Below are 15,797 nucleotides of genomic sequence, written 5' to 3'. Positions count from 1 at the left end.
CGTCGAGTTCAAGCCTGAGCCGCTCGAGCTGTGGGGCAGTTTCAGCAATGGTCTTCTCTTGCTCCACAATAAGAGCACCGGCCGTATCAGCCCACTTCGACAGCAACCTGGCCAAACTTAGGCCCTCCGACTTAATCTGTAAGGGGGTAGACTTCGGGAAGGAGGTGACGACGGTGTCATTATTACCACCTGTCTGTGCAGATTGCTTTTCAGGACGCCGTTCAACATTGTGTCCGGTAGACGGCAACGGTTGATCTACAAAAAATTCAATTAAAGCATCCGTGTCAACATACATGGACATACCAAAGAGCCTGTCATCAGGAACGCCTAATGAACCGGCTAAGTCTGAGCCACAGGATAGATCTGTACCATGCTTGGCCTTCTTGGTCGGAGGTCGCATTTCTTTGCCGGCAGCAGATGGCAATGACAGAAGCATCGGCGGCACAGGCTCTTTCCTCTTACGGAAGAGAGGGGTTTCCACTGCCAAGGTGACCACCTCCTCGGCGGTAATATCAACGACCTCCACCGTCTCCTTTTCGACTGAAGGGAGTGGAATTGGAACTGATGTTGACGCCGTCGTCGCCGAAGACTTTGTTTTCCGCGTTCGGCGCGGCATGTTACCATCAACCTTTGCCTGGGCCGCCGCCACATTTAAGCCATTCAGCTGCTGATCCATGAGATCATTCGGCGGCGTTCTGCGATCACGAGCCAGGGCCTTAGGATGCATATCAACAACTGACTTGTCCTTGGCAAGCCCCATTCTTCTAAGGATATTCTCTGACATATCCGGGCCAAAATGGTCTGCAAAGGAAACGAAGCAACAGTCAAGTGAAAGAAATAAATCAAAATTCAAATAACAGAAACATTAAAAGCAGAGATGGGCCTCACACCGACCCCACTCACCCCGTTCGAGAGCCGGTATGAGGCCGACGTGGCAGAGCAGCTCATCCTGGAGAATGATCTGCGTCGGGGGAATTCATCCCTTCGGCATCCCATTCTTCTCCGCCTCAAACAGCCTCATCGCCCGCTTCTCATCCGCATTAAGAAGGACCTTGTTGGCGTCCATCTTAAGCTTACTCCGGGAAACCCATTTGTCATGCTCCGCCTTAGTCTCGCACCGCAAATTGACTTGGTGCTGGAAGGACCGGGGCAGTGGGTAATCCTCCGGAACCTCAACGTACACCCACCGATCTTTCCAATCCTTGCAGGAAGAAAGCTTATCAACGGAGACGTAACCCGGCTCCGTCTGCACGATGTACCACCCAACGCGACCAGGGGCCGACGGCCGAAGGTGATGCATCCGGCGGAATAAGTTCACCGTCGGGACCTCCCCCTTGAAAAGGCAGAGCCACACAAAGCCGACTATAGTCCTAATGGACAACGGGTGGAGTTGGGCCACGGCGACGTTCATGGCTTTAATTATGGCCATAACGTGTTCATTCAGAGGAAACCGGAGCCCATACTCCAGGTGTCTGATGTATAGGCCGATGCAGCCCGGAGGAGGGCAACAGACCGCCTGACCTTCCTCAGGAATTACAATACTATACTCCCTGCCGAAGGAGAAGTGACGTTCGAAAACGTCAGAACCAGAACAGCTGGCAAATTTGTGGGTCCAAGCGCGGTCAGGGCGACCTTGCAGGCGTCGCCGTGATCCATGACGTACGGTCTCTCCTCATTAGGATGAGCCTTTTCAGCATCATCATCGTCATCATCAACATCATCATCATCCTCCTAATCCTCCAAAACTTTTGGATCAACTTCGGGAGAAGGAGACCTAGGGCCCCCAGACCTTATCGGGATGGCGTCTAGTATCTCCTCCTCATCAAGACGCGACGGGGAACCCCCCGGCGCACGGTTACTAGGACCGGCATCAGAAGAAGACAGAAGACATGTTCACAACAAAAAACTTAACAATTAAAAGTTGAAAATTTGTTTGTTTACCTTGAAGAAAAGTGCTACGCCGGCGTAACGCTTCGAAGACTAGAGAGAAGTTTCGTCAAAGAAAGTTAAGCAAGAAGAATTTTTTTTTGAGAAAATGAATTTGGAAGGCCAAATTCAGGGGCTAACTCTCCTATTTATAGGGCAAAGCCCACTCAATCCGACCAATCAGGGCAAAGCCCATGAAGCGTCAACCAATCAACAACGAGACACATGTCAAGCATGCAGCCATGGAAGGTCAATCGACAAACAAGCACAAAACTTCTTCAACACGCTCCTTGACAGAATGCCAATCGACGTATCTTCTTCAACACACCCCTTGGTATCTACTTGCCAAACGGCCCGCCGATTCAACCAAGCTTGGCGACCACTGGGGGCAATCAAAAGCACACGGCACTCACAACCTCGGTCTCGGCCCGCGCCACTTTCTTTTCCACATCTGATGTCCATTACACATCCATGTGGAGGGGGGATATGGTACGGCCTAAGCGAAACCAAGCCGAGGTAGAAGAAGCGGGCGAAAAAAAATTTTACTTACGCAGAATACGCTCAACACTCATCGAAGGTCCATACCACGGCATAGACTACGGCTGGGGCAAATTGATGGGGCATATTCTCGCACCCGTGACCAAGTCAACATATTGAGCAAGGTCAAAGATATCCACAAAGAAGTCAACGACTTAGATGACCTAACCGACGCAACTTGTCGGCATGTCACCTATGTCCCGGCCACGGTGACTATCCAAATGGGCACATATCCGCGTACTCATATCCAAGACCCCTCGGCGGCGAGTCAACAGGGCCCGCCGGCCTGCCATGGGTCCCTCGGCCGAGGGTAGATCAGTCTTTCCACCTGCTAGCCACTTGGCCACTTGGCCACTACGTGACAAAAGGTGAAAGTCTATAAATACTCCTCAACCCTTATTGAGGAAAAGATCCACAATCTAACCTAAGAATCACTATTCATCTGGTAATATCTTCCTTATCTCTCTACAAAATATAGTTCGCCAAGTAACAACAACTTATCTCTTTAAGTCCACTGACTTGAGCGTCGGAGTGAGTACGCTCGGCCAAAGCCGAGCCCTCAGTTTGTTCATTGTTTCAGGAGACCGAAAGGTGGATTCAATCAAGGACGTCATTCTACAAGCCACGAGTGGTAACAAATAACTGCTTCGGAACTACACCCGGAACAAGTTTAAAATGGGTTAATAAATACCACGCAATATGGGTTATGGGTATATAGAACAAGTCTTTTACCTATACCAATGCATTTTGCTTTTGTCTTATTTATTTTACATAAATATATTTAACCTGTCTTAAACGAAAACGTCGTCTTAAATAAAAATTTGTGAACCTAATGATAAAAGGCATGGTGTCAAACTTATCAATACTCAAATGGCTAAATTGGACACCCATGTAGCAATACCATTGTTCTTGGCCTCGTGGGCTGTCTTTCCATTGGTATTAATAAAACCAACACACTCTAACGTTTTTTTTTTTTTTTTGGTGTTGACCAGGGGTATCCTCTACCAACAGCTGGGGCAATCTCCTTCGGGGTACTGAAGGCAATTTAATGGGTTGACCCCTCCCAAGTTTGGCTTTTTCATTCGCAAGAGTCAGAAATCGAACCCCTGACCACTCACACCAGCCAACTTTTGGTACCAACACACTCTAACGTTATACTCATTTCATTGTTCTGTTTTCTTCTCATTTCTCTAATATATATGATGAATATTTTAATGAAATGGAAAGAAAATAAAAAAAATAAAAGGGAGTAAGTTATAACCTGATGAAAAGGTTCACATAGGAAATTTGAAAAGTTATAATTTAGAGCTGATCAAATAGCCCAAATTCGATGGCTCGACCCGCCTTGTCCAGTTCGATTATTTTTGGGCCCTAAAGTAGCCCCAAAAAAGCCCGTTAACTTATATTGGGCCGGGAATCGGCCAAGCATTTGGCCATAATTTTGGCTCAGTTGTGGCTAGGAACTTCAAGGTTTTTAATTAAACTTTTCCAACAATTTTCGAATTTTCTTTAGACCATTACTCGTTCACCTCCGTTGACATTTTTCACCTTTCTGGCTCCTCTATTATCCGACTCTTAACATCACAAATTCACGGTTATCTCAATTGGTTTCAAAATGCAGACTTTGAAGGTTCTAATTCAAGTACGGGTCGTTGTTCAATTGTAACATAAATTAATGCAACATTGCAGAGGATATGATGTGATATAGTCATGCTTAAATAAGTGAACTAATTATAACTTTAGCTAATTACAAATCTAACAAGTAACAACACTATGATATGAATTGTTGGAGGATCTCAATGATCAAAATATCAAATCTTACGATAATTATGCAACCCATGTCACAAGACAAAATTCAAAATTTTTTATTATTAAACTCAGATTCTATACTACCGATTGTACTATAACTGGTGGTATAATCCATATATTGCATGTCACCATGCTTTACAAGTTACAACCCAAACTTGACTAATTCCGAATTACAGCACCACTGTTCTCTCACCCTCGACTCGCTCCACCACTTAGCTCAGTTGCATCAACTCCCATTGATTGTCACCTATTATATATTCAAAGACGGATTACAATGTAAAAACTCAAGGGCTTCATTGCCACCATTTTTTCGTGATTTAAAAGAATTGACGACAATATGTTGTCTACGGGATTCGAACTCAGATCATGAGAATCAACTTTTATGACTTACCAACTAAATTAGCTGACAACAAAGGAAGAAAAAAACACCTTTTTTTTTCATATACACAGAGCATAGAACATGTTACTTGGTGCAATTATACTCCGCATACAACCAAAGAGTACTAGCCCTACTCTTTTTTTACCTAGATATCAACAAAATTTGGGAAAACATGATAGTAAAAACGTTGGAGAATTTAAACTACTCAAGATTTTCTTCCCAATGCCTACAACGGTCACATATTCAAAACACAAACGCCACAAATTAAGGGACAAATTGGCCTAGGTTACCAAAAAAGAAGGGTATCTTTTCATTTTTCCAATGACCCACAAAACCCAACAAAGATCACTATTAAGTATTAACCTATTTCGTCCTTCGATTTAGTTTGTGGGCCCCGCTCTCCGAAGCTCTGGCATTTGACCGTCTCAGCATAGTTTATTGTGTCGGTCATGCACCGGCAAGATACACTTGAGATTGGATACATGTCTTACCGATCTTAAACCCGGGAACTACTGTAAATGCTACGGTTGGATCGGTCCCTGGCAAAAATGCCTCGTCGGAGACACTTTCCATGTACACTTCTGAAAACCGACACCCTTTCTTGAACTGGAAAATGGAGGCTACTGGTTCAAAAGAGAATGCCAAGCAATGCAGAAGCCATATTCTTTTTGCCATTTCTGCAAATGTGGTGAAGAATGCGGTATCGGGGTAATCGCCAGAGTTGACTTGGTTTCTCTGGGTCAAGTTACCAAAGAAGGATGATTCCATCTTAGGGTGCACGACTCGTAAGTACTTGACCCGGCAGAACTTCCCAAAAGTCGATTTAGGCTTTTGACTTAGATAATCCTTCCCTCTGACAGACTTAAGTTCGGTAAATCTCTCGAAAAATAACCTACGTCGTTGCTTGTGATCCGGTAAAGATTCACCGGCAACAGCAAAGTTCGGGATGTGGAAGCTATCAAACATTTCTTTGCACAGAAATGACTCGAATGTGAAGCACTTATGCTCAGGTTTCCAGTACTTCACACCGGGATGAATAACATTCACAGCTGCATCCAAATTCCACCCAGAAGACTGCATCTCATTGACCATCAGCCTCACAAACGTCCTGATAGATCTTATAGTATGTCGAAGAACAGGAATAAAGTGGTTCGGGCTTAGCCCCGACATGTGAAGATTGTCAAGAACAAACAGTTGGCCACTGGCATTCAACCTTTTCTCAATTAACCTATTTTCTTTCTTGGATTCCTCCAGTTTCTCTTTCAGGAATGTGATTTCCGAGTCTTTCAACTTCAGCTGAGACTCCAATTTTCTCCCTAAGATCTCGTATGTTTTCAGTACATTCTTTTGCTCTTCAACTTCATATGTAAGGAGAGCTTTCTCGGGAAAAGGGTCAAATTGTTGCTTGGCAAAACATTGTTTCGACTCCGATAAACTTTTTAGCTCACTGATCACTATCTGATCGGAAGACTGAATGCCTTCGGCATCATAGGGAGATTGAGCATGTTGTAACTGGGCATATGCAGCTTTGATAGATGAAATGCTGGCAAATAGTTTGGCAATAAGAGCATCTCGAGCAATCCTATCAACTAGCTGTTGATCTACCTTTAATGTTGACTTGCATTGGACACCATTTAGTGTCTCAACCTTGTGTGGCTTCAGTTCCCGGCTCTTTTCTTTCGTTTTAACCTTTTGAAATCCATCAGCCGGGGAAACCCCTGTGAGAGCCCGAACATGGAGAACTTTTGAGATCGCACGAGCAATCCTACTCTTACTCGCGGTGGTTGATGGACCTTTAACGGAATCCATCCGCTAAGTAGACACGACTTAGCTCAATTTGCAGCTTAATTTGCAGTAGTTTGATGGATAGGAAACCAAAGACCTGCAACACAAAGGATAGAGTAATTGATTATAGTAATACAATAACAATAACATGCAAGAAAGGAAAAGTAAAGTTTGCTTTAACACTTAGATCAAGAGCATTATTCAAGGGATACTTTATTCATTATGTCTTTTGAGGATCCAGTAATGCTTTCTAAATAAAGTGAGGAAAAGATGCAAACGAGGACCGGGCTAAAGGAAAAAGAACAGGATAAAAAAAAAAGAACAAGAGAACAAACTAAAGATCGGTGTGGTGCATTTTAACTGCTCAACAGAAAATGCCTAAAGTAATCGTCGAAGGTGTGACAAGTTCCTTATGTTATGGCTAGGTACAATGAGTTGAGCGTAAGCACCTAAACTCATATTGAAAACAAGGAGAGATGGAACAGGTTCACTGGATGTCAGATATTTGATCGTATCCAAATCATCTATAAAAATAGATGTCGAGAACTGCTAGATCATCATTTTTGCTAAAATCCAATATGAAAAGTTCAGGTAAATTAGATCATCATTTTTGCTAAAATCCATAGCTTTTCGCTCGATTGGGCTTAAAATAAATCTCCCTAAAATGTAAAACGTTGTATCAGGCAATTATAAACATTTAGCTATCATCTAGACATACTGCACACTTGTCAAAACTTGCCCTAATATAAAAATTAATGTAATGTTTCTTCCTAGACAAGGTAAAAAACAATGGAGAAAAAAAGAAACCAATTTAAGTTTCCAACATTAGACCAGTAAAGAAAAAATATATAAAAACTTTTTCCAGCTATTGTTGCATGTGTTGACTAATGATAGTTTAATGCCAATCAATTGCATGATTTATCGAACATAATAATACACTAATTTTACGTCAAGATTCTTTGGGATTTCTGCACATTCCAAAGAGAAAAGTCATGGTCACATAACTCAAAAGTTCTTGCACAATAATTCCGCTAAAGTGCTGTCTAATTGAAGTGGAAAAACAAGGATTCAAATTATCGCGATGTTGAAATGATTTTTATTTCATGAATCCAACTAAACTTCACATAACAGCCAAATTAACTTTACACAAAGACAATAACTTAATGTCTTGCACAGTTGCACTAGATTACCAAAAAGTATACATATCAACATCACATTACTGGAAGTTAGTGTTTTGGACTCAAGAGCCTCTGGAACAAAAGTGCACCGTTTTATTTGACCACTTGAGACAGATTGGACACAGAAAAAACAATATGATATTAACTATTCATCACATGTTTTGTTTAGCCAAACAAAAATCATTTATTAACAAAAAATTGGCAGTCGTATTGGATTAGCTATAGGATGAACGATTCTCAATCACAGTGAGCTCAGTTTGATCTTTTGGGGTCATGAATAGGGTCAGTGGAGGTCACAATTTCCGGGACCAATCCATAACAAGTTGATATGCTCTTCTAGCAACACCCCCAAAACAGCTCACTCATGTGGAACCTTTTTTTAATAGACAACACAACATGATTTCACCTCATCATTCTAAGTAAAAGTTTGCATGTAATGACCAATGAGATTAACAACCCAAATACAACATTACGCCAAGACCTCAATGGCTCCCATAAATTGCAGGGTAAGGAGGTGGAATGTACGCTACCTTATTCTTGTGTTAGCAACAAAAAGAGACTGTTTCCGATTGACCCGTATAATATTATTATTTTGGTTTTAATTTTTTTATAAAGGGGACCCCCTCAAATCACACAGCCATCCTTAAAAACACTCTAAACACTAGCCAAGTGTGGAGGTAGGCAGTAGCAATCCCTGCATGACCACCAACAAATGTGCGGTATGTGCTGCAGTGCTGCTTTCACGACTTAAATTCCCATGTGGTTAGGTTTCCTCTAAAATATCCAATTTAAGCAATAGTTACCAATTTTATTGCCAACACTGCCTATAATTGATTTTTTCCTCTCTACAAGATTAGTACTTCGCCTTCCCCAAAGCCCCTTGGCAAGAACTGGTTCCAATATGGATCTTAAAATCGGTCATCGTTGCCTAATCCTGGTCATTGTAACTATATATATATATATATATATATATATGGCTAAGAAGAGGGAAAAAGAAGATCAATCAATTAGTGTAAGCCAGGAAAATAATTTCTGGAGTGGTTTAGTGCAGTAAAAGTAAAAGTGAAAACATCAATAATTGCATTTTTCAGGTGAAAATGACAAGATCACAAATTTCTACCACTCATGTAATGCAAATCTAAGAGCTGTGCACAATCCTTCTTTTACCTGTTTCAGTATCATAACTTTATAATTTTGGAACGTTATATTCACTTTACAGATCTCTTTGGATTCTTTGAAGCACTCAAAAAAATTCATGCAGAAGACGCAACATCATACATACACACACATGTACAAACTATGCATAGGCTTGTCTATTGTGTCACCTTGTGACCTACAACTATACAAAAACAATGGCCCCCTACCAAAATATTTCAGCAGAGATTCTCTTAATGCAGAACAAAGCCAACAAATGCTGCATTTCTGTTTTTTCACACTATTATCATAATATAGGAGTCACGTGGACCGGGTTATCGTCCCTACCGAGTAAAATGTAGTACTGTGCCTTTTACAAGGTCCCATTTTTTTCTACGGTCAAGATAATTATTCACTATCTTAGTGATGCATACTCCAAACAACTGATTTCACCATGTGGATAATTATATCTACGTCAAAACCAATTATTGTCCAAAAGTACCCGCCTACTATACCCCAAATTTGGCTACGAGTATCGGACTTGGATACGTGTTGATGTGTATAATCTTACGACAAGTGTGTTTTATGGGTATTAAAGATGGGCTCGTCTAACTACTATTACCGCTATCTTGAAATAGGAAGATAACGTTAATCGAGTGAATACCAAGTTAGACAATCAAATAAAATCCCAAGTCAAAGCTTTGAATCCGGGTCCCTTAAAACATATGTTCCTAGATGTGTATGATCTATTTTAGATCATCTCACACACCAAAAAAAAAATCAATATTAGACAATCTAGCATTGCCAATTTTACTCAATCAGCCACATTCTCCAAAACATAGATCACATATAAAGGCAAATTAAGGTAATTTGGATTTATCGCAATAAGCATTTTCTTAGTTTCAAGGGCTTCAAAAATTGTCTACTCATCAATACCGACCTATATATACCACGTTTTACCAAAACCAAAATCGACAAATAACCCATTTTTTGAAGGCCATAGTAACCTATGAAAAAAAACTCAAAATATAATCTAACAAGCAAAATTTGATTCAAAAGCAATTTAAAATAAGACTTTATGAGCTTTCTAGTCCTTTACATAGAGTGACCCCTTGTCCCACCCTAACGTTATGTAAATGTTGGTGGTTTTGTTAATCAATCACAATGAACTTTCGGCCATGACCATAAGCCCCACATAGATAGACCATTCCCAAATAAAACAATCAATGTTCGATATCCATCTATTTAATACAAATCGTATCAAATCATGAATGTATGCTACAATGAACCATAATAAACAAGTAATGCAAACACATCTAGACAACTCCGACGTGACATTCGTACCTTTAATAATGAGTCAACAAAAATCGGTTCTTGTTCACAAACGATCCTCTAGTACGTTCTCCTACAATTAATAAACGTCCTATTTCGACACGTTCAAATACTACATGTATATAACTAAGAAACTTAATTTTCTGACTAACTTAAAACTTCGCTATCATTATAAATATCAGATTGTCAAATCATCCGTAATTACAAGTGTTACATTTTTAAGCTACACATCTTTTGGCATACCTAATGTTTATCGTACCACATTTTAAGCACTAGACTAAGACATTTCGGCGCCGTGATCACAAAATCTCATTATACACGACACATATCCATCTATAACTAAAGACGGGTCAAACACAATACTACATTCCTAATAGAACAAGCAACAAGTAGGGTGGTGGGGCCAAAAATGTCCCCACTTTCAAGCAATTTGACCCGTATTTAGCTATAGCTGTACCGAGATATTAAAAAAGTTCAAATTTTTGAGCACTACAGCAAAAGAAAATACAATTATATAAGACGGTTTTATAAGACAGTTAGGGAAACAATATTAAATAAAATACCTTGGATTAAAATATCGAGAAATGCAATCCCGTGAGCTACTGTCACCGTCTCAACATCCTGACGAAAAAACCTGCAACAATTCAGGCAAAACACATCTTGATGCTTACTGACGTTATATATACAGTAACATATAAATTATAAAGTTTTTTTATTTATTACTATTAGCTCATCACAAATTACGTAATGAAACCGACTCACAAATCACACCTTTATATTGGTTAAAACGACATACGATAAAAAGACCGTCTCACACGGTAAGACAAAAGCTCAATTAGTTTTATTTATAAAAAGACGGTCTCATTTTATAAGACGGGGATAAGAGAGCTCTTACAACTTGAGCTAACTTTTATTCTCAATCAATTGCATTTATAAAAAGACCGTCTCACACGGTAAGACAAAAGGTTAAAAAGTCATCCATTCATTGCATTATAAGACGGTCTTTCTACAAATACACAATGTGTTACTATTAAACAGTAGAGTTTAATTATGGTAGTTGAGGCATTAATTTAGCAAAAGTTCAATAGATTCTGACTGACGTCAGAAAATGATAATAAAAAGTCATAAAAATAAGTCGTAAAACGACAAATAAATAGAATTTGATACTGTATTTATTAAATTTAATAAATATATTGACTGAGAACACCTACCAAACATTGAATATTTTGATTATAAATACATTATTAATTATAAAAGAACCGTTTCACATTGCAAGACCGTCTTATGCATAATACGATTTAAAAGAAATGTAACATGATTGAAAAGAATCGTTTAATTACATAAGTGAATCGTTTCACAGTGTAAGACGGTCTTATATGAACCATAAAAAGACGGTCTAAAACAAATTTAGCTTTGATTGAAAAGAAATTGACAAAAAAAATAAACATTAAAAATAAACGCGTTAATATTCCTAGAACAAAGAGAAGGTGTTGATCAAATTAACGATTATATATATAAAAAAGAACGGTTTCACTGTGTAAGACCGTCTTAAATTGAGCTTAAAAAATGTAGAAATTGGGGAAAATAATTGAAATATAAATGTTTATATAAATAAGACATTAAATTCAAGGAAATAAGGAGTTACAGAGTATAAATTAGATAACAAATTGAAAAAAGAATAAAAATTTAGATTTGATTAAATAAAAAAAAACAAATAAAGAAGGGGATTTAGTGATTTACCTTGGAAATATGACGGTAAAGCTTGATCATATGCATAGACGAACAAATTTGGAAACTTTTTTTTATTTTTGTGAGGAATTTGAAGGAAAATTAAGGAAATGTGAGGTGAGATTTTTGGGCAAAAATAGAAAATAGGGTTCTTGAGGAAATTAAAATGGGATTTTTTGGGGAGGAAATGTATAGGAAATGAGGAAATTGGGAAAATGAGGAGAGAGAAGAGGCGGGAGGGAGTATGTATGGAGGGTGGAAATTTTAGAAATGGTAAAGGTCAGGTTTATTAGGTTTTTATTAAGATCTGTTTCGTTTTAAATGATGGTATGTGAAGTTACCGTTTCGCCCTTTATGGTGATCGGTCCTTTTTGTGCGTGACGGTTTTTTTATACTCATTTTTTACTTTTTGGTTTTCTAGTTAAGGACTTAAGGTTTAGGTAGCACGGACACTCCTCCTAAATAGCCGTCCCGTGTCGGACACCCGACACTCGTCGGACACCTGCTTAAATATGTTATAGTTTAGACGAGCAATAAAATGTCAAAAGAGATTGATTAGAAGATGTGTTTGGCTGAAAAATGAGAATTAGTTATAGTCAAGGTCAAAGTTTACCTTCACTTATTTAAATTTAATATCAAATACATTAAAAAAATAAAATCATTCGTTATTTATAACCATAAAATATATATTTTATTAAATTTAAATAGCGTGTCCCGTGTCCTAAATTTCATGTGATGCCGTATCACGTGTCCGTGTCGTGTCCGTTTTGGTGCTACCTAGCTTAATGTAAAGTAGTTTTCATTTTTTTTATGATTATGGATTTGTTTTATATAAATACTTCGAGAGTTATGACGAAGTACTCGAATCCAAGTATGATCGTACTCCCTCTATACCAGACCAATGAGAACACTTACCTAATACGGCTGTACCACACTAATAGTAACAATAGGCTGTTTTTTTTCCAATAATACCCTTATATCCTTCTCATATTTACACAAATGTCAACTAGCGAGCCTCTCACCAACCCAATATTTTTACCATGTTACCACTGGTCTGGTATAGAGGGAGTAACATTTAAACAATATCGAGTTCGAGCTGCTGATAAGCTTTTCGAGTCGAGCTTGACCTTGTTCGGCTTGACGTGCGAAGGACTCAGGTTATATTGAGCTAACATGAACCGAGCTTTAATTAAGTCGATTTCAAATTATTCGCGAGGTGTCATGACTTATTATCACATGTAAATAAGACATTTTGTAAACAATATTTCAAAATGAGAGTGTAACGGTGGGAAAGGACGGTGAGGGCCAAGGGGTAAGATGGGAAAAAGGGTGGGGAAGTGTTGTCAGAATAGTTTGATTTAGAGTTACGAGGGGAAACGCAAGTGTGCTCTTCTTTAATTGCCTTTTACTGACTTGCTTTGATTTTTGCGTTTTCTTCTTTTAGTATAATCTTTTTGTTAATATATTTATATTAGTGCATGAGATTATGTCTAGTTAGTTCAAATTAAACGAGATAGTGACTAATTTTATTGGTAATTGAGTGAATTAGGGATTTGGTAAATGGGTTAACCATGCCGGGTTTGAATTAGGTTAGTTTGGGTCAGGGTATTTCCGTGGTTGCGAGAATTCAGATTATTTCGGATCTATCATTATCAACTTCTTTAGGAGTTCATTATATATAGCAATAAGCAATCGTGACTCGAGTTCGAGTTACGAGTCATGCTCGCATCCTGAGTTCAGGTGTCGAGTTGATTACAGGGTTGGGACATTCGAGCCGAATCAATTTTGCGCTGCCTAGTTGAGTATTAAGTACTTGAGATTATGTCTACTTTAGTTCAAATTGATAAGACAGGGACTATTTTTATTTCGTGTCTTTACATTTTACTATTATTTTTCGATCTCTCCACTTATTGAGACAATACATACTCAAAATGACTTGCTAAAATAATTTCTAATTCAGAATATTGTACTTCAAATTAAGGAGGTAATGATTGTTTGGCAGATTATTATTACCAATACAAGCAAATTCAGCAAATCATTATTAGTGGAAACAAATTGTTTCAACAAATTACAAATAACATTGTTTATTGACGAGTTTGACTATTATATATTACTGTAATTCTAATCGGCATATAGTGATTAAGGCAAGCAACTTTGACTAACATTAAACTTAGAAGAAGGTTGCTATTTACCTTTTCCCTCTACCCTCTTACAATCGGTTAAATTAATATATATCGTGTGGATCGGATGGCGAGTGAATGAGTCAAAAACTATTATATTTTAACAGTTTATTAGATGAGAAGGTAGATAGTAATTCTCCACTACGTAAATACCTAATACTCTTTGGTACATCCAAAGATTTCCTATGAAACCAACTAGAACAAATTAACTAACAAATTGCACAAGATAATTACATGTAGGATGAAAAAGATAAAAGCAAAATGTATTGAAAAAGGTACAAGATTTGTCCTATATACACATGCAAGATGATAACCCATTTTAAACTTAAGACGGATAGTAACATCTTAAGAAAGACTAACCGCAAACGGCAAACATAGATATACGAGTAATTCCAAAACCGAACCGAAGAGTTGAAGTAAGAGAGTCCATAGTACGTAAATAACCTCTAGAGGTCACCTATAAGAGTATAAGCTAGTGCCCCCTACTTGGCGGGAATGGCAATATGGCCTCCCAAGAGTGATCGGAAATTCTGAATATCTTACGATATGATGAGTCCAACGACTGGAGTATTGGAGCCAAAACTGGCGCCAAACACAAGTGCATATCACAAATTCTCTTACCGGATAAATGTGACCATTTAATGATAAAATATTATTATTTGATAAATAATAATTTGTAAATAATTACTTGTGACAGATTAAATAATACTCATATGGTTAGATAAAGATAAGTTATTTGTGACTCCTTATGCACTCTAATTCTGTAATGGCTAATATTTCATCCGTTAATCCGTCACAAGGAAGACTTAGGGTGTTTTTGGATAGGAGGATTTAGAGGGAAAGGGAGGGATGATAAATCCTTTGTTTGGTTAGCAAATGGAGGTGAAGGGATTTTGAGGGGAGAGAAAATGGATCCCTCCATTTCCCTCCTCTAAGCCAAATTATTTCCTCTCCAACAAAGGCAAGATTTGGAGGGAAAATGATCTCCTCCATTCTCCCTCCCCTTCCCTTCCATCCCTTTCTCTTCCCTCCTTCTCTCTCCCCTTCCTTTCCCTCCACTTTAGTTATCCAAACACACCCTTAGACCATTCCCAAGCAGAAGGTCGAGTTAATCGGGTCATCAATATTTTTCCTTATTATCACACATTAATTATCTTGACCCACTTTCATCCTCCCAAGCAGAAGGTCACGACCTAGGTCACCAACCCAATCATTTTCCACTTTCTAACCAATGAGAGAGTGCCACCTACCGGGTCACCGTACTCAACCAAAGGTCACCTTCCCTTTATTTTGACGGTTGTCCTCTTTTTTGTTTTCAGCCAATGGAAAAGTGCCACCTAGCGGATCACCAACAAGGTCACCAACTTAACTCAAGGTCACCAATTGACCCTGAGTAGTTGAAGGTCACTAAAATTAACCCCTTAATTTAAGGTGTCATTAAGGTGACCCAACAAGGTCACGACCCAGTCGGTGACCTTGCTTGGGGATGGTCTTAGGGTACTTTCAAGAAAAAAAACTATCACATTTCGTCCGTCACAAGAGAAACTTACTAGGTATATATATAAGAAAAATTCGTATGTCCTCCAGAAAGACCGTACTCCTTATCGTCTTAAGGTGTATGGAGGACGATACTCGTAGAGGTTCACAAGAATTTTTTGGGTATCTAAACACAAAAGCTGAGAACATTGATTTGACAACACCTTCTCAAACTTTGTACTATTACTGCTGCTACTACTACTCTGCTGAGTACTCTACTAGACTACTAAGTACTACCCACTTAGTTGTAGTAGCATTCTGTTCATCACCTAG

At 38.7% G+C, this 15,797-nt stretch overlaps 1 protein-coding gene across 1 annotated transcript; it reads right to left on the bottom strand.

Annotated features, from left to right (window-relative positions):
- Window positions 1–4,687: 4,687 nt before the first annotated feature.
- LOC141656327 (protein GRAVITROPIC IN THE LIGHT 1-like) lies at window positions 4,688–12,099 on the bottom strand. The gene is made up of 3 exons (XM_074463179.1): window positions 11,821–12,099; window positions 10,644–10,714; window positions 4,688–6,533 (listed from the first exon to the last, which is right to left on the bottom strand). Exon 3 carries the CDS (start codon window positions 6,458–6,460, stop codon window positions 5,099–5,101), a length of 1,362 nt encoding a protein of 453 aa, XP_074319280.1. The 5' UTR covers window positions 6,461–6,533; window positions 10,644–10,714; window positions 11,821–12,099; the 3' UTR covers window positions 4,688–5,098.
- Between the last annotated feature and the right edge of the window lie 3,698 nt (window positions 12,100–15,797).

Source organism: Silene latifolia, chromosome 5 (genome assembly GCF_048544455.1).
Source record: "Silene latifolia isolate original U9 population chromosome 5, ASM4854445v1, whole genome shotgun sequence".
Taxonomy (NCBI): domain Eukaryota; kingdom Viridiplantae; phylum Streptophyta; class Magnoliopsida; order Caryophyllales; family Caryophyllaceae; genus Silene; species Silene latifolia.
This window is presented reverse-complemented; position numbering and strand designations above follow the sequence as displayed.

Bases quoted from the DNA above. Each gene is read 5' to 3' on its own strand.
- LOC141656327 (XM_074463179.1), bottom strand. From the start codon at position 6,460: ATGGATTCCGTTAAAGGTCCATCAACCACCGCGAGTAAGAGTAGGATT.